The following is a 27295-nucleotide window of genomic DNA, read 5'->3' as shown; positions in this document are numbered from 1 at the left end:
ATTTATTCATTATTTTGTTGAGGCCAATATCATTGGTACGAGGTGTAGGAAGCCATTGCGGTCGGAAAGCATCGCTCGAGAGTTCCTACGGGTCCCGGTGCTACTATTACTTTTTATTATACGTCGACGAATTAGAAAATAAACGTATAGATGGATTGGCTACATCCTCCGTGTACGCTTAACGACCCTGTAATTAGCCAACACTACAGAGAAACTGTGCCGTCGTACGTCGATCTCACCGATTTCATTCAAATTATTCGATCGTTGTGCAAGATGGTTAAAAGTAAAAATTGTACTTATCGTGATCCTCGAATCAAGATTTGACGAAATTCGGGAAACGATAAGTTCGTTCGTGACCGAGGAATATCTACGAGCTTGGTAAAATTCACTCGAACAACGACTAATGCAGGACCCAAGTCGACTAACTGATCGACGACTTGTGGTTCGATCACGTAACTATGTTTATATACTGAGGCAGTGCATGAAAAGTTCACTTCGTTAAGACACATGGAGACAGCGCGCATTAATTACGTATAAAGTTATACGAAATTGATGACCGAAACGTCAACTTCTCCTCCCAGAACGTGTCAGGAAGCAGCGTAAATGAAGGGGGTTACCTAATCTGATAATAACATCGCATTATGCTTTGGATTTCTGAAAAGATTCTAAAACGCGAAGCATTTGTATAGCGTGTATTAACTATTAAAATGTGGTGCAAGATATTTTCCATTTCTTCTCTCGATTCTAAAAAAAATATACAAAAATCCTGTTCGCGAGAACATCACCGACCAAAAGTTTGTTAAACGATTTCAAGTTAAAAGTTTGTTTCCTGTAAATCTTTTTTTAGTATGCTTAAATTCTGAACTGGAAACGCGAGGTGACTGGAAACATCCTGACCGCAGGTAAAACCCAGTACGACGCGCAATCATTGTCGATTTTCGTTCGAAGCGCGAACCAACTTTCGACGATTCTGACCGGAAATCGAGTGCACCGAAATTGTCGACAGTCGAGAGCTGCTTCCGGGACTTTCCAATGGACTAGACTGTCACACTGCAAAATCGACTTACCGATTACTTCGTTTCTATAAAAGTACGAATACAGTACATAGAGGTGTTTGAAGAGCATGGTAAAACGTCATATAAATATTATTTCAATTACTTCAATTATTACAATTATTATTACAATTATTTCAATTAATTAATCTATACGTAATATAGCTAAGTATACCTATATCAGAGGTCAGTAGTTTTCCTGTTAAATCTCGCTTTCCAAGAAATATGTTTTTACCTCCAGGAAGAACAATTTTTATACAGTTTCCATAAAATTTCTCTTAGATATTTCTTTCGATGCATCGCCGTTATTGAACGACATTTCTAGATTCAAAGTGGTTGCTGGCTTAGTTTTTAAGTTATTTTAAAATACTGTAATATCCATTTGTCTAAAAGTAGAAAGATTTGTGAGCGACGCGTGAACACGTTGATGAGGAAATAAAAATTCTAGAAATACGTGCACAGCTTCTGAAAGCTAAGGTTTAAGGTATCTACGAACACGAACGGTATGTGGAAACTTGGAGGAGGAAAGTTTAGAAAGAGACTTAAGAAGGAAACTTTATAACCACGGTATGAAAGCTTTAGACTTTGGATATACTATAACTGTTTTTACTCCTGGTTTATTTCTTTAAAGTCTACCTAACCTTTCGAACGGCTCTGTGGAAAAGACACAACCTCTATCAAGATAAAATAAAATAAAGTCGTTACTATCGGACGAAGCATAATCTAAATTTTCGAAGCAAACTTTTTCTCATCCATTTTGACGTAACGGTTCGTTCTTAGTCCGTTCCCTCTATTTTATCCAACGTATGAATAATTTACTACGACCATTGCCACGAGCGCGTAAATCTATCTGATTCTGTCGCACCTAAACGCCGTAATTATATTTACGGCTGTCTGGACGAGTTTAATCGCCGGCAAGCAAGAAACAAAATTAATATTCCAAGTAGGTTAAACTTTATGATTCTTCGTGGAAGAATCCTCTTGCACTTTTTACGCGACGCTGAAACACGCGGGGAAAATAAGAGAAAATGTTCACGGACCGAGGGAAAGAATGTCCGATTATGAGATTGACCGGTCGCAAAGCCGATTGGAAATACAGCTGTGCGAGGTTTTAAAATGGAAACACGGCATTCGACCACGAAGCTGACAGCCGAGATGCTGTGACAGAATATTGCAGAAATGTCAAACAAATAATGTTTTCATAAATCGCAAAACACTGCTTGCTGTTCGCGCGTTTCTCACAGTGTCCCATCATTAAAGACCATCCCGATTCACGGGGAATAAAAATTCACTTCAAACCCTTGAACATGAATTCTAAGATTATGAGCTACGTATCGATGCACTTTATACGATGAAGGATTACGTGGAGAACAATAGAATGGCGATAATATTTTTCAAATTTCATGCATATTGTACGAGATTCGAAATAAGAAAATTTCCAGGAAAAAGAATATTTTCTGTCCTTATTTATTTGATACATTTTAATCCTTTCATCTAGTATTACACCTTGCAGTATCACGTTGTAACATTTCATTATTTTATTTATTCGATATACTTTAAATAGAATATTAGGATCAACTGTATTAAAGCGGAGGCGGCGTAAGAAAAACTGGTCGTTATTGATCAAGAATCATAAATATACTAAACTCTCGCCACGTGCAATTTCTCGAGGAAACTACTTATCTATCTCTCAGTTACTCAGCCTGCTTCTTTTCATCATTAGTAACATTCGTATCTCATCTTATCTAATCTTTCTAAATTGTTCGTACATCCATGAGTCCGTGACACAGTATTATCACATTATTATCATCATTATCAGAAGTGGAAAAACTAGACGTAACACACAAATATTGAACTAACTCGATTAAACTTGAAACACTTTCTTCAAACGTCGCATATCAAATCTTATATCAATCATCGTAAGAATCTTCAGCTTGAAAAAAAAAAGAGAAGAAATAATACTTATCGCATGTTGATTAGAAAGTCAAACAGTCTAATAAAAAATGAACAAGACAAATTATCGTAAAACTTTTTTCTCCAAGCGACCATCGATTACGGCTGACTCTAATTAACGAGAAGTCTTTCGGTTAGGATCTATTCTTGAAACGAGAAAGGTACAAAAAAACGTCTTCGATTTTGCCATACTCTCGGCATGTATCGAATGTGCTCGAGGTCGTGGTAAAGGATCCTCGTAGGTTCGGTCTGATTGATTTCGAGGTGGGGTTATACGAGGCCAGCCTCACCTCTAATCGATACATTTGCACATATAGACACGGTTTATTGTACCAATTAACCTCATAAACGCACGAAAACCGCATATGCCTTGTCATACAGTACTGTACAGAAATTACACCATCTGTCCGAGTGGTCATACGATAAAAATTAAACGTGTCGCATTGTATAAAGAAGTAGAAGCTGAGCAGAGATTGTTTTGGTACATTGAATATTATAACGAGTATCGATTTTTTAACATTTTATATTTTCTCGCGCGTTAGTTTCCTTCAATTTGCCCTAATCGTTCTAACTATGACAAAATTCGAAATACCAAATAAGCATTTTAATGTCCATTTCAAAGCAATTGCTTGTGGGAAGTGACGCGAAACTTTGGCACGGTGCTGTATTTAACGAACGTTACCATTTCCAGCGTCGTCTAGACGAGGGTGAATATGCAAATTCATGCGGTCGTAAGAACCGCCCCTAAACTCGTAATTGTTCGGCTGTGCGCCATACGTTTCGATACGGTACGAAATTCTAGCGAACTTTACACGGAGAACGAAAGAGACACGGTTGAAAATTGTTATCGTTCAAAAACTAATCATATTTCAAATCTGTATGAACTTGTTTATTATGGAACCTAATTACCGCGTAATCTTGAAAATTTCATCTTACGGTCAGGCGAAAAAGTTAATTAAAGTCAACGCTAAAGACCACTAGCTATCAACAACCACTTTATAAAAGGAAAAAGCAAGGAAAACGTAAAAATTGAAAGAAAACGTTCTGGATGCCACAGCCATGGAAAAAACGTAGCAATGATCGGAAATTCTTATCCAATTTCAACAAAACCCGCCTCCATTAAACGCTGTAAATTCCATCAACATCGACGCAGATCGTAATTATCTATCCGCTGAGTGCGTGTTATATTAATGCGAATAGCGTAACGCAAACAATCGCATTTTGATTTAGTACAGCTTTCATACTGTGTATACACGCACTAAATCCATCGCGGGCTGAAACGAGCAGAAGTTGTTCTTCGTACGTACACGTTCAGGGATCGAATTACTCCATTATCGTAAAATGCGCAAGCGTTCTCGCAAACGCTTCGATGTTCCAGTTAAATAGGCAAGAGTCGTAATCGTCTAAACGACTGAAAAGAAAATCTCTCGAACGCTTTTCTCGAACGGACCGACGATTTCGAGCGCTAATTACGCGGAATTATCTGTACAGAGCATGCAGCGCATATAAAAAAGCATGGATATATCAGATTATGCGCATATGGATTCCGTTACCGTGTAAATCCTCCTCGTTTTCGACCGAGAAAAGTTTGTATTTCAAGAGCGCACAAAAGAAGATAAGTACATTTTTGCCGACCCTTTCATTTACATGTTACTCATTTACGATTGAATCACTCAAAAATCTCAAATGCTTTGTACAATAAATAAAACGTACATACATATAAATTTTTTAGTGGTTTATAAGCAACTTTAAGCGTTTTAAAAATGCACGAGCTTAAACATTTTTGTAAATAATCAAAAATATACAAAATATCACGAGGATCAAAATTTTGGTCAAAATTCCATTCTAAATCGCTTTTCCTATTTTTTCCCCTATGATTTCCAGTTAGCTTTGTTCGTAGTTTGCGTCATACGCCACAAATCGTTCTAATCCAGAAATTTGTTAACGAGCGGAACAATGAACCGTGAAAATAAATTTCCCAAGGCTGGTGCATGAAAAAGACAACTTGACATAACCACGAGGGTGCAGTTGTTTGTCGGACTCATTAAAACCGTGAAGAGAGACGAGCTTTCCCGTGATAATTGTTCAGTTGAAAGTATGACATAGCCGTGATACGGTTTCGTTAATTATCACAGAAAGCGCGAATAATTTTAATTGAACAACGTTTTATTGAGATACGAAAGTATATTGATCCGGAATAATGGATTTTCCTTTTATATCCGCTTTTAATATCTACATATTGAATTTCTCTCTTTTTTTTTAATAGGTTGTAAACGAAAGTGGATATGATTGGACATACATTTCAGTGCTCATCGATACTGCAAGCAGATTGTCGTATCGATGAAACAATAATTTGGCAAGCTGGCAATTACAACGAAATTACGATTACGATACTGACTGCTCGACGACCGATTTATTCAACCGATATAACAATGCAATTAACCATGTCATTAGTTATTTATTGGTAGGAATTATGTTTTATCTTATGGCGTGTGTAATTCCGAATTTATCTGTTCACTGAATTGTATCCTAAAACTCCAATTACCTCCGTGAATACGAGAAGAATGAAACTGAATATCATCTTACTCCAGTGGTAAGAGCCGAAGAAGTTTTAAAAATTAAAAATACTTCTCAAGCTGTTATACATAATACTTGCTTTAACTTCAGGAATTTAAAAATTTGAGAACTCGAGGCAGAGATCCAAGAACGGAACGTGCGCGAGAACTTTAAAACCTTCTCGTGTTCTAACTCCGATTGAAAGTCTTTCTCTTTATTCCTAGCCCGAAAATAAATAATTTAAAACTCGTATAACGTTAGTATCTCCAATACACCGACGATTGATGGGCAAGCTTCCTTAAGCAAACAGTTCAAGGGGAAATTCTGTTAAATTCATCCTAAAAATACTCAAGTCAAATTTAAACTAAATTTAAAACCAGATATGATGTTCGATCTAACCACCGGCAGGCTATTTTTAGTAGTTCATTGCAGAGAACGGAAATTTCGTGACGACGGCCAGACAATAAGGGTCAATTTACCCTACGAACGATATCGATTCTCGTCAGGGCATCGTCTGCATATTTTTTCGCGGTACGGCCAGCGATCTCGTTGAAAAGCTTTCTAATTAACTAGAAGAAAGAATATATCGGCGACGCGAACTCGCCTCTCGTGAATTTTATATGGAGGGGATGATGCGACAAAAGGGGTTGGAATCGACCAAATGATCAGTCTATTACAGGGTCGTGGGTGTAGGAACGAGCTATTCGTGAATCGTCGTCGAAACGACATCAGCGAACGACAGAGAAGGAAATACGAAATGATAGCCATTTAGATGAGATACTTCTACCGGAATAAAAATGGGATCGCAATTAGGCCGGATTCGGTGGAATTTAGGCGGAAAGAGAATACGTGGATTAAAGGGATTTCGATGAGGTTCAAAATTGATTGCGCAGGGATATTTGCATGAGAATTATGTTCCGCGTTTCAACCTCGAAATTAAAGTCAATTTCGAGTGAAATGTTTAACGTAGAAAATTCAGTAGAATACTATTCAGCAAAGAGGTTTAAAGAAGACTTAACTACTAAATTATTATCGTAACAATTCTGTTCAAAAACGATCAGTCTCGTTCTCGAAGAATCTTCCACGACGCTCTTGGTTTGCCGTATTATTCATAAATGAACGATAATGTTCGTGTGTCCTGAAGGGAACGCATAAACATGCAAAAATAACATCTTATAATTTCACTACCTTCTATATATTATCTTACTTCTACAACATACGTCTACCAACCTACAATCCAATTTCTACTTTCCATTTTCTTCTACGTTCAAGAGAGGTGTTTGAGAAAAACTAAGAGACTTTCATGCAGAGCGGAATTTATTGATTAATCGTGTTCGCGTACGTTTACACGAGACATATTCGCGGAATGTTCATGGAATGCATAGAAGAGGAAATCGATAGAGGGTTTTCTTTCAAGCCGTTTCCTTTCAAGATTGTCTGTCACGAGTTCGAGGACAAGGCTGAGGCACGACGAGAAGAATTACGGTATACAGAGGCACAAAGACTTCTTGTGGCATTGACACGAGCCACTCTGTTTCGCGTATGTCCCTTTGAGATGCCTCCAGCTCCTCGTAATGACATGACGGCGCGGTGCGGCAATTTCCACTAACCGGCTTGCAAGCCATCATAAATTGTAATGGTATTATCATCCCTAATTACGCGATGCACTTTGACACGAGTTCGCTCGTCGCAATTCGTAATGCGGCAATTACGGCAAACTATTTTAAACAGAACAACGAAACACTGTTTAATTAAGCAAGTTTGAAATATCGTCAGGTCTGAGAACCGAGCTGCGTTACGTTGATTCGACCGCGGTTCAAGTAGATCGAGGCGTAAATGGTCAGACACTCGAGAACACTGTGATACGCGAAGTACGTCGATAAAGATCGTTCTTCTCTCACTTTAGTAAAATTAAGGTGTAAACGAGCATTTTTATCATTAATGACAATTAAAGGAGCGTAATATGTATTTTATATCGTACATAGATTGTTCATTTAATTTACACTCGATTATCTCTCGAACTATTGATTATTTCAAAAAATGTTTCAACCGATACTTGCTTCGTTTCAAGGGAGATATTTTACGATGCTCGCAAATTCTATCTACGTGGGTGTGCCTCCGAGACTTCAAGGTAACCTTTGCTTTTTTAAATGCAACTGCTTGTTTCCATTTCGATGAAAGCGTAGTCAATTCCCCGACATGATTCGTGATCGATGAATATCAACCACGAAGAATATTACGAAAGAAAATTATTAGATTTTATGCGGGGAAAACTTCCCCCGATATCGAAATGAAGTATTCGATCAGACATTAGAAATAAACGTTATTTCCACTCACGTTTACAAGAACTTATTGTATTATTAAATTACCTTTTTAAGGCCACAGATATGCTCCACATATTTTGCGACCATCCGTATCGTTTTCATACTATACCACTGACTGGTTTGTCCTAAATGCACTTTTAACGACTAAGCGTAGATCGGTAGATCAAGACGACACTGATCAGACGCCCAAAATATGAATTTCATAAGCGCAAGGAAAATGGTGTAACAGTTTGACGATTAAGACGATCTATTACCTTTGGTAGCTGTATGCGAGTGTATAGCTGGTTGCCGTATAAAGTTGCGCGTGGCCTAAGTAGATTAAGATGGCAATGAGCAAACTACCAAGAAATCTACCTCGGCGATGCACTTGTGCCGAGGTAATTTTCATAGTTCAGGGAATAGAAGATGAAACACGCCAGCAGCTATCATAGATCGTTTCGAAAGCTTTACGCGAATGTCGGCAACAACGATCGCGCGACAACCAAGGAAATCCTTGTGAAATTAACGAAATTCCTGGTACGTGCGGCTTCTGACATCGTTACAGAAAACTTCGTAATTTCCATTAACCAGAGAAATGAGTTTCGCAAGATCGCAAAAGGAAACGAACGTCGCCGCTTTACGATGAAACGAATTTTGCAAAGAGAATGCGACGTTAATGAGAAAAATACAAGGAATAGTTATGAGGCGATTCGAAAACCATTTCAGGAAACGCTAAGAGTAAGTCGAGTTACATTGAAGTTTGAAATTACGTTACGTAATACATTAAGGAAAAGTTTCTGAACGTGAATTATTTCCTCGAGGTAAATTTAACAATAATCTGCCATATAGATATACGATTTAAAATGCACGCTTATTTCCTAAGTTGGATTTTATTACGACAACATTATCGGACTACCTGACAAAGGTTATCTCTCTTTCCTTTGATTTTCATCTTTGGAGTAGATGTAGGTTTAATATGAAATGTAGAAGGTGAAGTGTATTTTTTCGATGCCTTTGAAATTCTTCAAGCAGGATATATCTATTCATATGAGTCTCCGTTGAGAAAAATCAAGCAATCTTGTGTAGAAGAACTCCCTTAGTTTACTTGGAAGTCCTTGCATTTTCTGAAAGGTTTTCCCATCCATTGAATTTATAGCGGCCTCGAGTAACAATATCGAAGGGGAATACCGTTTAAAGGGGACCCAAGTAATATTAAAACTCTTTACTATAAATAATTAAGTTTGCTACGTTGCAGTTCCAGCTTGGCATCTTCAAGGCGAAGTCAGGTATTTTAAAACGTTCATAAGACCGGAAATTGCATTCCTTACCCAGTTCGTAGTAAATATAGTTACCGAATAAAGTAGTATTTGCCAACTTGTGCGATTCTAACTTTTTCATGTGTGTTTCACCTTGATATTTCTTTATTACATAACGACAGATACGAAGCATTTACATCGTGTCAGCCGCCGTTCAGATGGCAAATAATCTTTGATGTTATATCTCTCTAGCCTGGCATATCGAACAATTTCTCCTATAATAACAAAAGATATGTACCCGAAAAGAATTTTGTAGTATTGTTACAAGTACTTAGCAAAGCTTCGGACAATTTATATTCACATGATATCTTCATATTCTATTCATAAAATATTGATAAAGTATCGTTATAAAAAATATAGAAGCAAAATTCCAATCATTAATTAAAATATTGTTCATATTTAATTTTTGCGTATTAAAATTAATATGGACAGAAATATCCTCAGAAATGGAAGAGATCCGTTATGTTCGGTTATGAGCGTTTATGATAAAAGTGAACGTGCATTAAAACCTGTTGCATACCAAGCTTTGCATTGAGATTTATGACAACACTGTAATAGTAGTCTGCGTTAACATTTTAATACTGTAAATCGGTAATAGAATGCAACTGTATATTTCTAATAATCTTTTTCGTGATGTTTATTATTTGCTGATTTGGTCGTTTTATGTTAATAAGTGATTTCTGCCGTTGCCATTTGTTACGTCGCGTAACACTCTACCTAGCCCAGGCCACACACCGCGGGCAACCAGATGTCTTCGGATACTCACTGCATACCCTCAATAGTCTCAAGTACCTTCCATAAATCTCAGGAATTTCCTAGTCGAGGTCCTTCAAACCAATCAAACGTCTGTTTCCGAAGCATTATTAATGACTATTGTCTACTACGGCTTGGCAAGGGAAAGTTAGTTTTTCTCGCGTATGATGCAACTTTCCTCCCACTAACCACTTTCTCTCGAGGGCGGTTAAGACCCTTCGTTTAACCAATTAACAACGAAGCTTATTTCCCTCACTCTCTTAGCCAAAATCGTCACCGACAAGTCCGATGGTCCCGTGTGCTAGACACACCCATCCTTAGCTTTCCTCCGCCACAGCATCGTCACCGAACATCACTGATTTTACATCCTTCGAACGATCAACATCCTTCGACCGGGTATACACACCCGTAGATCAGTCACTCACTCATCTCGTACGTACGCACCAGCGTAACTGCCTTCGTTATAAGTTGTTGGAATAATCTTACTATACTGTGTCATATTCATTCAACCACCTCTGTTATCTTAACCGAAACAGAGGAACGACTACTTCGCGACGTCGATTAACATCTTAACCACCTCTGTTATCTTAACCGAAACAGGGGAACGACTACTTCGCGGCGTCGATTAACCGAATCGTAGCGAGAATTTACGCCTCTCGCTGACGCGTTTTCTTCGCGATCGCGAACGGTCGTAACAATATTGAACTTGATTTTAGAAAGTAAACAAAATGAATGGTATAATAAATGATAATATAAAATACAATAAAATTGATAATAACAATATAAATAAATCTCAAGCTCAAACATAAGAAAAACCAAAGCTGTTCGTTGTCTCTAGGTTCTTCAAACGTAATAAGCTCAAATATTTATACATTTCATAAAGCTTTCCAACATCTTACGCAGCATCCTCAAAATTTCCCTCTAAGTATCGGCTCGAACAGGCAAGCGAACATAAACCCTTGTTTGCTTTTTCGTTTGACGCACAAGAGAGGGTGAAACAGACTTGATTGACAAGTTAGATCCTCGCAGGTTATTTTCAGGAGGCATTGTCCGGCCGATAGGTCACGGTTTGAAATGTGTGCAAACATAATTTCGGTAGTGCTTATAGGGACCCTTTCGTATCGGTCGCGGAGTTGAAAAGGTGGGCGAACAGCGTTGAGGGAAGGTTTTATTCAGAGTTGGCTCCGCCTTGGGAAGAACGTACCTGATCGATAATTGGTTAGATTCGAGGAATATCGAATATTCGTAGAGCTACATCGAGCAATCTCAATCTTTATCGAGAGGATGAATGCTTCGATGGCTGTCGTCAGCTTCGAATGGAAAGCTCCAATCGGCCAAACCGATAGCCATCGAATCTCTTCGCGAAATGTTTCTTTGCTTTGCAATACTCTTCAGAGAACTAGTCGTTAGCTTGTCGATTTTAAGAGATCAACAGCAATATCTCGATCGTAAATATCAAGAAACTTGATTCTTAAAAGGTCTCTAGAATTACGATCAATCTTTTCAATCTTTGTACGATGCTTTGAACCTGCATTTATGATATTAAGAAAAAGATGAAGATTTCGAATTGAAATCCTAATGAATCCTATCGTGCTAACTGTAATCTTATTTCGCAAAATAAACGAAACTTCGGTAAATCAAAGAACATGGCCGAAGTAACTTTTGATCCTCCGGCGTAATTCGCTAAAGATAAAGTGATAAAAGTTAAGAATGGAATGAAAATGAAAAGTGACTTGGACGAAAACATTTCGAGATGTCGACAACGAGATTCTACTGAAAGATCAATTAATTAAATAGACTTGCCCTTAAGCTCCATGTCGGTGACCTGATCAGCTTTGTAGGTGACCGTCTCCCTACGATCCCCAACGATGAAGTAAATATTCGTGTATTCCTCGTCGTCGTTACCGCCGGTCCCGTTCCTCGCCTCGAGGTCCATGGCCAAGCAACTAATATCGGCCTTGAACCAGCTTCCGCTCCTCTGTGCTCGACCTTACGACAGCTTGTGAGGCGACCCGGCCTTGCTACTATTCGGGGCTACGAAAACATTCGATAGATTTTCGTTTTGTTCATTCAAAATGCAGAATAATTCGCTTGAACTTTTCGCGGGGCAAATGGTTGTATAATAGAAGAAATTATACGCAAATTTATAACAAATAAAGATATTAAACTTTCCGCGGAACGATAATATAGGAAAATTCTCTAAATAAGAATAATACGAAAATTACGTAAAACTGTCTTTAAACAATGAATTATCTATAAATATTAACGGGATATAGAGCAAGTAATATCGATACTAACCTCTGGTCGGGTGTAGAGGGATAGCTGAATCCTCAACGAGCTCATCGTCGCATCGCCGCCCCGGCGGCAACAACCGGGTCAACCCCGATTATTGCACCTGTCGACTTCGTACCTGCCGTGCGCAACACCTGCAGGGTGAACGATTCAGCGTTGTAGAATCCCGTTGATGACCGTCCAGGCACTAACCGAGAGGACGATCGCTCGTCTACTACCAGCTCACACTGCACTCCTTCATGGTCCATTCTACAAATCGATCAAATACAATCGTTAGATTTTCTATCGAAATTATTTAATAATTACAGCAACCGAGATTATAATTAATTATTTTCCAACACGGTAAGTAAATCCAGTATTTTTCATGTAAGATCCCAGTGTGCCCGTTCTAGGGTTAATTTTTGCAATTTTTAAAAGTTAGGTAATTACTCGCTAATGAAAATATTCATATCTGGATGAAGTCGATCAACCTTGGATTTTGTATGGCTCGATTCATTATACACCGGCGAATTCATGCAGAAACTGCGAAGAACACGCGTAAAACAGTCCGAGATGAACTTCCTAACGCGATTCTGGCAAACTTGGGGCTGAGCAATTAAATTAGGACAAGCAAGAAGTAGCAGTCGACTGAATATCGAACAGCTACGGAAACACTGACAGACTCGTAAATTCTAGGGGAAGAGCAGTTAACGTAGGTATCGCTTTTCATGAATTTTAATTTTCGGAATCAAATATAAAATTTAGGTCTAGCGATGAAATTGGTTAGTAATAAAAGCGGGAGCGAGCTGTGTCAATGGGGTATGGAATAATTTAACAACAAGTTTTACATGGTAATCGAGAATGAATTACGTCGAGGTAGAAACAAGCGATAGGTTGTCCGTGTCAAATATAAAATTTTATCGATACAACGTACAAGAATCTTGATATACAGACAATAACGAGACAATATTCGTCCACTCATATCATATTCATAGAAAATTGTCCGTTTGTTCTTACTTGGCAAGAGTGCCACACCCACACGAGACACTTAGACGAAGAAAATTTACGATTTCTTTGCTCAAGGTTGTTGGCAGAAATTAAAAGTCCTGACACACCGTGTCTCGCCCTTAACCCATAACCTCAAACAACGATTCGCGTCACACGACAAAGATGTATATGACCGTCGACGAGTATTTATGACACGCTCGTCAAGGTACTATATTCCACATGGAAAACGTGCCTCCACTCGTGACGGTAAGAATTCTGGCAAAAATTTATCTCGAGAGATATAAAGCATAACATTTAGTAAGCTTTGTATGATTTAGTATGGCACTAGGTATAAGTTTGAGTTTCTGATTTGCATTCTCAGCATTTTCAGAAAGTAGAAGAAGAGATTGATCGTTTTCGTCGAATTACATCTACTAAATTAATCGAGATATTCGTACGAAAATTTAGGAAGATATTGAAAAAGCGTCGATTATTATTTCTACGTTTAACATTTACTTTATCTAATATTATTTAAATTTGATTTATAAGGCCGATATTTCATGTTTATACGGCGCGATGATTATTATTTCTCGTTAGACACCAATTAGGGTGCAGCATCATTAAATTGTTGATATTAACACTGTGGCGTTAGAAGCGTTAATTAGTTTTCTCATATAACGTTTCATTTACCCATAGTAGGTTACGCAGTATGGAAGCACTATGAATATGAGAATTCCGGTACTAAGTAACCAAAATTATGGTCGAATAAAACGCGCAAAGACAAGTAACAAGTTCGTGGAATTTATTGCAACGTGAACAGTGATAATTTTTAATCGAGAGAAAATCTCGACTGCGTGACGACATCCGGGAACGTGAATTGCCATAAACGCCCTCGCAACTGTCGCTGTAAGTCTCCAACGCAATCAGACTGCACGTATAATAATAACGATAGCAGCAATAGCAACGACAATAAACAGTTTCGTTGTAAACAATATGGACGGATAAATCCGATCGTTCAACTCGGATATAATACGTTTATTATTCACCGAAGAACAAAATAAAAGAGATACGCTTTACGTACAAATTTTTTATATCTGAATCTCACCCTCGTTTTATAATCGAAGAGAGAACTTCTAATATTCCAAGAAAATTTTTAGCATAAAAGTGAAACGAGAAACTAAGCATATCCGTAAGAATTCTTTCATATTTTCCTTAAACTTAAGAAATACTATTCGACCGAATGTGATCCGAAAAAAGGCACCAGAGTTAAAGGATTAATTCTTACGCTAACTTCTAGCTAAAAAATATTAAGCTTTGAACTACAATAACTTCGTAAAAGGAAATTGTACAACATTACGCCCGGGCTGCTTTTAATGGGCAACGCTTCTACGTTTTCACTACTGAATTGAATTTTCTTTTGTGAATTACCTTTTCATACTAGGTAAATGTCCGGATCGTGCAATCTCATCGTGGTGTAGCTTGGGTTATTTTAATGCCAACGTCGCACATTTTATTCAAAACGTGATAAAGTGACGACAAAAAATCGTATATCAATTTTGATAGGCGAAAAGGGATCGTTGTAAAGGCGAAGCTTCCATCTTCTGATTTATTATAAAACGAGTAACTAAAAAGTTTTATTAAGACCGACAGAAACGTATTTGAGGTACTTTCGAGGGAGAAATATCATCTTTAATTACTTTGCTGCGAAGTGTATTTAGATAAACGAGGGAAAATTCATTAGTACTACAATTGAAACTGAATAATTATTGGATTTACAATGCTGGTAATTCCGAAGTGAAAACGGAAGGAAAATAAATAGACGTTTGTTTTAAGAATAAGCTTAATTACTTCGAAGTTAATTGAAAGTCTCGCTAATAGCCCCCAAACCCATTTTGATGAAACGATGGAACATCGAGCGGCGGTGCGTTGTTAATTAAAAAAAATATTTAACTATTTGCTCGTTTTATTTTTGTTAAAATTTGACGAATCGGGACATGAAAAGTTAATGTTCAATAAAATCCACCCTTTTGTTTGATGATATCGGAAGAAAATAAAGCTTTTTTTGCGAATAAAAAGAGGATTAATGAAAAAACATTAAAAACAACGTATGGAAACGTGAAATATCAGAAAATACAAAAGACATAAATATGGAAAAGAACAACATGTGCAACACATACGAAATAAAGATATTAATAATAATATAAAAAAAAAAAAAAATACGAAACACGTATTCACTAACTACGTTGAAAACAGCGCTTCTACAATAAGCATTACGTTCAATAGCATTTCACCAGGAACATCTATTATTTGCTCAATTATTTATCGACAATGCGCTGTCAAATCAAACACCCACTGTCAGGAATAGTATGTTCCATCGATGTAGCCTGCAAACGGAAGATGTCACGTGAAATTTACAGGAAACCTGTTGCAGAACAATGCCTATTATGAGAGGTGAATCGATCCAGTCGCGATACGCGGGGAAAATGATTTTCAACTCAACCAGTACGAAATCCGCATGAAAATTCATGTTACGCGTCGATTCTCTTCCGTTTCATCGCTGCAGGAAGTATAACGTGCTTTTAATTGGATCGAAACGTTCGTATTTGATAACGTGACAAGACATCCACCGTGATGGATACAATCGAATGAGGCGCGTCAGGCCAGAAGATCGAAGTAGACATCGCGCGTCGTGTCGAAACAGCATTCGAAACGGAGATATGTATCGCGCTGCCATCCAATCAGACATCTTTGAGGGGAGAAAATCTCGTTTAAATCGTTTCTCGAATCGACTAGCATTCAGAAATCAGTTTACGCTTTTGTTATAACTTAATTATATTTCTACAAAATTTTCTATAAACTCGCGATTATTTGAAGTTATTTGAAGTATTTTCAGTCGTTACAAGTTTATGCATAAGATTCGTACGTGCCAAAGAGATATTCGAATTCCAACTATTTCACGATCTTGTAATAAAATTCGTTTGTCAAATTTTATAACACGTTTGAAATCAATTTCAAAGAACAATTATCACTAAACATCGACTGAAGTGCATCGATCACCGATTGAAATTTCCACTGCCGATCACGTATCACGTTCCATCGAGCAGCCATCGATATGACAGGACTTCAGCCGGAAGATCGTGTTTCCGGAAACTTTGGAAGTTGCTGCGAACGATATCGGTTAATCAAACGGAATGTATGAAACAGGGAACCGAAGGGCGAGCGGCAAAGGGTGGAAATGACGTAAACCAATCGGTATCGGCAACACACAGATATACAGAGGACGAAGCCAATCAGAAGTGGACGCCCTGTGCAACAGCAATTGCCAGTGGACTCTTAATCCTGGAAAATCGCCTTTTACATTGTCCGGTCGGATTAAAGCTGCGACCATACTGTTTTATACGCACAGCTTCGGTCTTCAAGTATATTTCACGTTCGAGCTCTGGACACCGAGCGATTTTGAGCTTTGCGCATAGAAAACGCAAATTTCGAACCCGTTTGTCCGGTTTCCTCGGTCCGTTTGAATCGTTCCATTCGGCCAGATTAACGTCGGATTATCGAACCAAATTGCGATAAAGGGGTGAATGTAGGAGTTTAAAGCGAAAATATTCGGACTGGTTGCAAATAAGAGCGAGTTCGATCGTGACGTTTATGGTTGTACCGTAGAATGGACAGGTTGCGATACTTTATTTTATTAATCTACAATTTTACAACTGTAAATTATGAAATAAATTATGAAAATGTAAAGCTTCTACAATAAAGTAAAGTAGAACTCTGTATCGCTATTCTTATTGCTGTTAATTCAAATAAATACAAGGAGTTCTTCTTTTCTTAAAGTCGTTGATAATTAATTGGCTCATTTGCAATTATACGATCATCTTCATTCACGAGAAAAAGATAACATTACGTCAGTTAAGGTGTTGGTAGAAACGAATGAATTAACGAAGCGTAATACTATTCCTTAAACTTATCTGGTAATAAAAAAATAATAGGAAAATAACATAAAAATTGCTCGTGCAACGCGTTTATATGAGCCGGTCGCGGATTTTAATATGTCCCTGTACATAAACAACGTGATTTGCAAACACGATTACATCTGCACAGACATCGCCGTCAATATTAATAACCCAACTACGAACAGCATGAAATATAATTTCGTGCGCATTCCAGGATCCTCCATCTCAAAAACAGAAGGATATTAATAATTGATTTTCGCGTGATCATCGTCGAAACGCCGGCACGATGCTTTTTCGTTAAAAAGAAATTGCTCCAGGTAATTTCCTATAATTCCGATACATGCTCGAGTTTCAATATAGATGGAAACACTCATTTTATCACGAGGCAGACTGCTACTTTTATTCCTTTGTTTCGCTGTAATTTCCCTTGTAATTTACGAAGGAGAAAACGACGATTAAAAGCGTTTAAAAACAGTAAGACTATTAATTAATATAACTGAACTGAAGCGCTTAATACCTTCTGTTATGCGCTTTAAAGCTGTTTAATTAAATGCAATTGGAACATATTTATCTTCTTAGTTGTGGCAGACGTAAATGAAATATAATGTAACGTATCAAAGGAAGTAGATGATTGAAAATGACAGAGAAAGATTATTAGTACGCAATTATCCTTGTTGCGATCGTCGAATTTTTATATCTCGATCTAGCTCACGTTTTTACTAAATAAAAAAGACGCTCAATGGCTTAAGAACGCGTATAACATAAGGTTGAAAAAAAAAATTACATATTCCGACAACTACTTTTTCATATTATCTTCGACATTTTCCAATATCGGAAAAAGCAAGAGATGGTTTGAAAATGACCGAAAAGATGCATCGAGGTTAATAATAGCTGTATGAATATTGTAGGAATTAATATTTGAAGATATTCAATTGGTTGTATATTAATAAAACAGCGTTTGTTACATTGAATCACTCGGCGTGAGCCAGTAGTTTCGACATTAATCATGTTTGTATGAAAACAATAATTAAAGCTAAAGGTAAATGTTACATTATTTGAAATCATACATTAATTATAGGATTCTTGTGTTATTACCGGACTCGATCAAACAAAATTTAAATTGTTCATTTTAATTGTCACTTTAATTATCGTCATATATATAGTATCACGTATTTTTTTCGTGAAATTTAAAATTTATTCCACATTTATCGGTAGAAATGAATGTACTTTTTATCGTTTACGGGATGGTGGAGAAAATCCATCGATGATTTCAAACGGCTGAGTTTCACTGTTTGCGGGAAATATTCGCAAGTACGTGTTATAACTCTCTGTTCGTGACCATAAATGTTCGAAACCGCTTTAATGGCGGCAAACGCCATATAAAAAGCCACTTCGTAAAATTGTCAGGAAGCAGAGCACATTATACGCGTAAAAGCAATAAATTATTGTTATCAAAATGATACGATCGTACATATGATTTTATACTCATACGTACGTATTATACTTTATTAATTCACGACACAAATTGCAACGTTAACGAATAATTAAAAAACATATACATATTTTGAAAATATTTCCATCGATTAGTTTAAAATATGCAATTTATTAAAATTTTTTCTACTTTTTCTTCAAACAGCTATTTACGCGTACTAAAGATAAAAAAGAAATATAGAGAAAACGACGAAAACCAACCGGATCGGGAGTTGCTCCATCGAATTAAAAGCAAAGCTCCAGGTTCCATCCGGGAAAAGAAGCAGCACGATGAAAGTTCGTTTCATTCACTCTCTCCCAGGTCGTAACTATCAGACTAACAAAAAATTCCAAGTCATTAAAGCTGACGAAGTGTATCAAACGGCCGAAAGACCATCTTGCGAGCGTTTCAGGGAGACTAAACGACCGCATAATTACGCGTTCAATGAGACCAGAGCGTTATCCAGGATGCGGCAAGAGCACTCGAGCTTGAGCCGGAGTTAGAACGCTTCCTCGAATGCAAATTACGCGGTTCAGCGACAGCGTACCTATCCTGGCCAAAATAAAAAGGGAAAACAAACAGCAGGAACAACATGGAATTTCGCTCGCGTGCTGTTTCACCACGCCACGACCCAGTTTCATGGATCTAATTAACTGTGAAACGGCCAACCGCCTTCGTTTATTTTCCTTCAGCAAACAGCACGTCCTCAGTTTGTTCGCGTTCCAACCGATTCTCCTTCTTGCTAGCTGCCCTTCCGACCCTAGATTTTTTCCTTAACAACCTAACACCTCTCTTTATTCGTTAATCTTTTGTCTTGCAACGCGAATCAAAGGTAGTATTCGCTTCTCATCCGCGTCGGAGCTTTTTCCAATTTGAAAGGAACGTTCAACGAGGGTCGAAGTTATTGAAAAAAAAAGGAGGAAAGAGAAACAGGCAGGTCTGCGAGCCTCTAAAAGATATTGTCGAGATGGAGGTGAGATCCTTCCCGAGGTGACAGAGCTAAATAATATCGAGATGGATGGCGACAAAGTCTGACACGATTAAAGCGAACGAAGAAGAATTGCGATGGAGAAAAAGCCATGTGGAGTTTCTTCCTTTGTCACGGGTGTGTTTGTGAATTTACCGTGAAAGTTTCCTTTTTATTTTATTATATTTTTTATTTTATTTTTTTATCGGACGAGGATTTTTTTCACGGCACAAACCTGCGAAGGATCCTACACCAAGAACATTAAGAGAATGTAACACGCGATCTTCTCATAGATTCGTTTCAACCCAGGACAAAACCAGGCACTCCATAAATTCATTTCCAGAGATGCGAATACATTAAGACCACGTTGAGACGATTGCGTCTCCTGAAACGTTGTTCCCCGCGGCGAACGTCGGCTCCTCGGCGATGACTTCCATCGGGATGACTCAGGAAAAAGGAAACGTGCTAACGAGCCCCGGTCAGCATTAATTGTAACATCCTCTGGACGGTGGCGGACCGCTTCCGTCGCGCGATCGCCTCGTCTCTGAAACGAAGGAAGCTGCCAAGACGACCTCAACGCCCACGCCGTACCGACTATAGGCCCTTTCCTCCGATTCCGCTTCACTCGACGTCTTTAACACTGCTACTGATGGCGAGTTTAGACCGAACGAACGAACGAACGCTCGCTTTTCCCCCACCTTAGCAAAATTTAGTAAACCGAAAGCGTAAATGGGAGTTCGTTCGTCGTTTGGGTAGCAGCGAAGAGTATCCAATTCGTATTAAACGTCATATACTTACGGCCGGTTGTTGTATGTACGTTCGTATTAAAGTAGATAAACCAAAGTGACGTAAATGTATATTCGTACCGCATGACGTAAACGTACGTTCGTACAGCTCAAAGGATTAGAGGGTCGTTTGCCAAAAACATTCCATTTCCATCGTAAGAAACTTCTGGCTCGATACGTTTCGCTAAAATTGCCTTCCACGCTTGCATTTCACGCTCGTACGTGATACGCATTGCAAATTAGCGGGCACTTAACGACAGTTGGTCGGAAATCTTTTCTCACCCATAAAATAACTCTCAGTTCCCTTCCGGTCCCTTCTCATAGAAAATGATCTTACTCATCCGAACTTATACTTAACCGTTTAAATTGAATAATACTCTCCATCCTGTTTATCTTTACCTACACACATCGGAACTATGGTTTAACCATTTTTCAGGACGTTCTTTCGCGTTACCGATCGTCCCCATGTTAAGTAACATCGAACAAAGGCATCGCCGCGAAACGGTTCCGACGAATTCGATCTCTGATTTCTAACGAAAGGATGTCGATATTGATCGACTATTGAATCATAGAGAAACTGGCGGTCCCGTGCAACGATTCGATCTTTGCGAAACGTGGAATAGCCGACTGTAGGTGAAAACGTGACGCGCTCTGACAACGCGTTAACGCGATTGTAGCGACGTTGTGGATCGATTGCACGCATCTGCGATGTCCAAACGAATTTCCAGCGGAATCGCGTCATGTCGGTGCGGCCTTAAGTGCATTACGCCGTTTACGAGGTAGTAGCACTCTCATTCCGGATACAGGTACCGTAGACATTAAATTCAATGCACGTCAGACAGTGCCGCATGCGGGTACGGGACAAGTAGCACAAACGTCGCCCTCCTCCCTCTTCCCCCTTCAAGATTCACGTTTTACGGTCTCGTTTTATTGCACGCACGCCGATAAAATTCAGTCGGGTAATACCCCTCCTGATAAACTTTATCGAGGGAACGTACGAGAAACGATCGCGAAACGGTTTCGCTCGAAAGGTGCCGCGTGCCGTGTTTCTCCGCCGTTTTGTCTTCGATATACGTCGTGACGTTAGAGCTTTCGAAGAGAGAAACGAAGAAATTGCGATATCTAACCCTTTGCCAATTTCATTTGAACGTTTTTTACGACACGATCGATCGATAATTCTGACATACTTTTATCGCAGATTCTTTTGAAATCAAGAAGTTTGTTTCGAAAAGAAAAATGTTACGAATATTTGCAAATTTATTCGTTCTCCTTCTTCTAATTTCTATCCATCGAAATGATACAATTAAAAAATGATAGGAATAAAACGAAGACGATACTATCTCTATCTTTGTTTCGCCTCGTTTCAACGTTATATTTGATTTCTATTAATTAATCGTATTAGATATTAGATTATTAATTGTCTGAAAAATTCCAATATTCCTGTACGGGATTTCCATTGACAGTCAAAAATCGTGTTATTTATACTATCATAGAATTATATTTTATTGACTCGAGTCAAATATTTGATATCATCTTCCGGATACATTTTACTTACGAATTTAATCACCGATGACATTTGCCAGGGGTATTCATTAATTCTATTCGCAAAGGGTAGAAATGTTTGTCATGAAAGTGACATGCACAGAGATACAAATATCGAGGCAAACGAAGCTCCTGCGACAAGATTTCGCCAAGCAGACACCGGAGGCGTCGTCTTCGTGTCGACCTCAATAATTATACTTTAATCAAAATCGTGACGAAATTTCCTTTGATGCTCTCTGTTTGATGATTGTCGTTATTCAGCCGTAAACAAACTAATAATCGCGTGATTGCCATTTCCCTCGTTCTCCTTTCACGATCGGCTATGATTCGTGCAAATTTGACGAAATTGCTAGGAAACTAATTCTCCGGTATCTTTGACAACGTGCTTTCGCCGTTTGGAAAACATTTTGTTTTCAACATAGTGATTCAACATTAACGTTTTCAACATTGTGTTATACACAATATATGGAACGTTACTCATAAATCGAGCTCGCATCAATTTTATTTGAATCTTATCACGGTGATACAGTCGCGCCTTTAATTAGAAATTCGTATTTCAAAAAATGACGCGTCAAAGATTATTTTATTAGTTTGCTGATACTTCAACGCTTTAAAGTGAAGAAAAGATATGTTTTTTTATTGGTTACGGAAAACCAATAAATTATGAAACTAGCGTTTGAAAGAGTCTTGTTAGTACACATTGACATTACAAGCAGGATCTCTTCGAGCATTTTTCTTCGGTCGTTAAAAAGAAACGAAAGAGATTACTGTGTGTACTTGTCGCTGATTGCCAAGGATATCGAGAGGAAAGGAAGAAATATTCAATACTGATATTCCTATCCCGCATCCTCTGTGGAAAAATCGTCTCGAGAGGCAAACAGAAACGCACAAACAAGCTCCTCTTCCTTCGCTATCTTCCGCACTCTTTTCTACTTATTTGCACGGTAAGTGATGGCACGACATGAAATAAAGCCTCTGTTTAAATTAGTACAGGAATCCGAGATCGATAGTAGTTATAAGACCAAAGCAGAAATATGGAAACTAAAATGTGAATAACATATCGAAATGATGGTAACGTAAGAGCTATCACGATTATTTATCTTTTAATGAAACAACGCTTTTAACGAATAATATAAATACGTATTGGATTTCTAAATAATTTCGTTCAAATAAAGCAGTTAATGACGATGGAAAAAAAATTTACCTTATAACCTTTTACGAAATAATGATGCATAAATCGATAACAGCGGCTGATTTAATTTCTCAATTAATAATTTTCAATTAATGAACATCGTATCGCTCGTTAGTTATTCGCCCTAATTATTACATCTGCTTTACACAAGAAATTATTCCTTGGTCAGAATAAATAAAAAAAAAACTCAAAAAAGCTTGTTATTACTTATCGTTTATACAAGTCCTCCCTCGGTTAAATTGGCTAAAAGAAAAGATACGATATTCTATCCCTTCAATTAACCTTTTGATTACATATTTAAATCACCATTCACGATCCAGTACCATCTTTTTAGTACTTTTTCCCTGCTCGAGTTCATAGCCGATATCCACAGAGAACATCGCAAATTAACTTTGTTCGTTCGTTCGACACTTAAGCGATCTCACAACAAATACGAGAAGTAAGAGGCCTTCGATCGACAGTCCTTTGTGCCTTCTTCGCGATTACGCTCGTTAAACGAGAAACAATCAAGCGCTGATTTTCTCTACGAACAGACTTAATACATTTCCAGGTACACGCTAGGTGATTAAAAGCACCCTGTATACACTTTGCTGTGAACATATATATATATATATATATATATATATACATACACGCTCCGAGCAAACAGATTTTCATTCGCGATCCAGTACACCGATGCAAGAAATCAACGTGAAACTTAGCAGCCCCGAGGAACGCTTTAAATTTGTGATACACGCCGCGGGCAAGAGGTTAATATGCAGCTAAAGCACGAAACTCGAGAGGACATTCGTTGAGAACTACGAAGCGTGACCTATGTAAACCTGAATATCTAAAGGTAATGCGTATCTGACGAATAAAAGCGAAGATGTTACATTTTTCAGGTAGCTGCATTTCATAGAATATCTGCTGACTTCGTACGTAACGTAACGATTAATTTATAATCTCAAGGTGACGATTAATCGATGAGAATTTACATTGGCGCGAAGTTACGATCCAAAATCGTACAATCAGGCACAAAAGTCTACGCACGCTTCTTAAACATAAGATACAGAACGAACGTGTATGTAAAAGAACGCGTATCATCGAACTAAATGGTCGAACGAAACATCGAACGAATACCATCTATTGTACTTGGTAGAATAGATATGGTCGTTGTGACTGCGAGTAGGATCAACTTGTATTATATATATTAATCTCCAAAAGACGATACGACCCAACTTAACCTGACAAATACGTCAGAAGACGCTACTCCGATATAATTGAGGTAACTCCAAGTGGAATCAACTTGTATTATATACACAATGGGAGTAGCGTTTTCTGACGCTTTTTTTAAAGGTTTCATTCATGGTAAAACACGTCAATTTGTACATTATGAATAATTCTTCAGAAAGGTCTTGGAAGCAACTATCTCTCGAAACTATCGCCGCGTAGAATAGAACTTTGCTAAACATCTACCAAACAAGGAAATTATTTCCTCTCGTAGAACGAGCACGATCGACAGAGAAATTCTTCGTCGGTTGAAATTCTTCGTACCTGAAACCATAAACATCGCCAATTTTGCCCGAGCTTTCGTGACTTCGTTAGAAGTTTTACGATTGTCCTCCTTAGCGAACGACGAACGAACAACCGTAATGTGTTCGCGTCTAAGCGAAACGTTGCCAAAGGATCGATAGCAGTATGCCGCGTACGTCATCGCGAAAGAAAACGTCTTGCGTCACGTTTCATTAGGCGGTGAATAAATCATGGTAATCGCGTTATCATTAGGGAATAATTCAAAGATGCCGCGTCGACAATAAGAACAACATTCTTCTACCAAAAGAATGGCGGAAGTTGGTTTCTGTACGAGCCTCTTTGTCTGGATAATTAAACGTTCGACGCTTTCGTGTAGCGCGTAATGAATAATTTAAGCCGCCGAACGAATTATTTATACACCTTTAATGTATTGACGTCGCATACTTACAGGGATACGCTAATTTCTTGCATAAATTATTCGTGTATCCGTTCTTCCAATGAAATTACTCGAACAGTTCGTAATTTAATTTCAAGCATTATATATTCAAGGACTTTGAGTAATTTCATTCATGCTCGTGGTTAATTTAGAATTATTTGACAGATCGATACTAATTGGAAAGATGTTGTGTCATTAAGCAAACACAATCTTGTTAGTTCGAACAAAAAGTTAGAAAATGATCGCCCTTGCTTATTTAACGCTCGATATTTCTTATACGTGACGTTGTTACTTTAACAAATTATCAAATAATTCAATGATAAACATATTCGTCTCCTTCGAAACTTGTTCTAATTTCGGTGCATCGTTCCTTTCCCACAAAAACACCAGCAAAACTGTGTTTATTAGTAATAATAGATAAAAAAAAAAATGTCTCCTCTTCCTCGACAAAAACTCGATCCTAAAGAAATTAATGTCAATTTCCAAGGAATAATATCATAAGCCATTGTGCGATGACGAGTCCACGAATCCATTCGAATCTCTCCCACTTCGTAGTTATTTCAACGAAAACCACGAGACTACAGCTACACGGTTTCGTGCGGAACAAGTCAGTTGGCCAAAATAACCAACTAGAACCGCAACGTTTCATCAACGTTTCGTACGAACGAGAAATCAGAAAGACGAACATCCGTTGAAAATTCAACTAACCCTCGAACGTTCCTAACTAATTAAAACCCGTCTGCTGTTGCTCATAATAATATTGCTGTGCATAATGTGCGCCGTGTGCAATCAAAGCAGCACGTGCACGAATTATAGTCGTATCCTGGCAACGTCACATCGAAACGATTCGCGCGATTAGATCAAACCATAACATCGATGAATTTTGACCAGAGACACGATCGCGACGACGCGACGCGACGTATCGTGTTCGAGGACAATTTTACCTCGACACGATACGGCTCCGAGCGAAGAGGATACTTTAATTCACCCTTCGAGGGAAAATGTTAAAAGCTGCTCTCGAAGCAATCGTCAGGGGATCGTGTTTCTCGACAATTAAGGGGGACGAATTTTAGGGTGGAAGGAATACTGTGTATTTAATAGTTTAGTGGTGGATAAACGGAAAGACAAGTGACGACGAAGGATAAGAAAAGATCGAAGCGAACGACGTTTGACGTTGAGTCTGGTAGCGAGTACTTTGTGGTCGGAGTAAGTAATGTTATAGAGCGTTTGATCCTGCAACGAAGAATGTAATAGCAGAATCGTTAGAGCTTAGTTCCACAGTTCTGAAAGCTTTCCTCGATCTGCGTCTATCGACAACATCGTTGACGAGCATAGTTCGTCAAAGAAATAGAAAGACTTCTCTAAACTAGAATTACCATAGATTTTTAACGATGCGTTTCTGGAAATTTGGCTGACGTTTTTCTAAAATGCAGGGCTAGATACTTGTTGCTCTTATCGCGTTTCATTGTCGTTGAATCTCGCTTCCTTTTCTTTTGAACAATAATTATACGTATATTACACTCGTTAGTAGATTCCGATTTTAGGAGAAATAGAATATTCGAAATATTCAAATGTCTAATACGATCAAAGAACGGTGACTTTCTTTAATCCTCTTTGTTTCTAATTTAATGGACGATTAATTTTACGGGAATTACAGTGAGCTGATTTTACAGGGCTAACTAAGAGACATGGATCGCTTGACTGCACAAAGGATCTGTGTCGCTGTCCAAGTTAAGCTTCAGAGCTTAGAGAGCTTTAGTCTCTCTTATTAGACAGGAACGCTTACTAATATTCTATTCTGCACGAGATATATGTGTTGACGTTATGTTCCGCGGAAACCTATTGCTAGAACATAATGCGAAACAACACTACGTAAATAATTTTAATTGCGTATATTAGCCGATTCCGTGTAAGAATCGTTTTACGAAGAAGTAGAAACACTCCAAGTCTCAAATCATTTTAAATTATCGAAAATTTAATTCAGTGGAATGTTAGAAATTCTGTAGAATTTGCAATCAGTCTGTATTATCCGTGTTACAAAGATATAGTACGCGGAGTTATTTCGGAGTTTCTCGCTGTACGGATCACCAGATTAGGTTTACTGTCGAATGAGGTGTCAAAGCTCTAGAGGTTGCCCTATTGTTGTAACTTCCACATACCTGACGATGCCTGCTTATACGTACATGCCTCGTTTCCTCCGGTTTATCGACAACAGACATATCAAAACCTTCCAGGTACACTTATAG

General features: G+C 38.1%; 1 protein-coding gene across 3 annotated transcripts in view; it reads right to left on the bottom strand.

The window, feature by feature from the left end:
* Positions 1-27295, bottom strand: part of LOC100749015 — a 140362-nt gene that overhangs the window by 30834 nt on the left and 82233 nt on the right. For all 3 annotated transcript variants that reach the window (XM_024369789.2, XM_012389229.3, XM_012389227.3), the window contains exons 4-5: positions 12232-12474; positions 11737-11967 (exon numbers count right to left, since the gene is read on the bottom strand). In XM_024369789.2, the coding sequence (XP_024225557.1) occupies positions 11737-11869 (133 nt within the window). In that variant the 5' untranslated portion in view covers positions 11870-11967; positions 12232-12474. The remainder of the gene's footprint in view (positions 1-11736; positions 11968-12231; positions 12475-27295) is intronic.

This window comes from Bombus impatiens, unplaced genomic scaffold, assembly GCF_000188095.3.
Source record: "Bombus impatiens unplaced genomic scaffold, BIMP_2.2 scf_0640, whole genome shotgun sequence".
Taxonomy (NCBI): Eukaryota; Metazoa; Arthropoda; class Insecta; order Hymenoptera; family Apidae; genus Bombus; species Bombus impatiens.
This window is presented reverse-complemented; position numbering and strand designations above follow the sequence as displayed.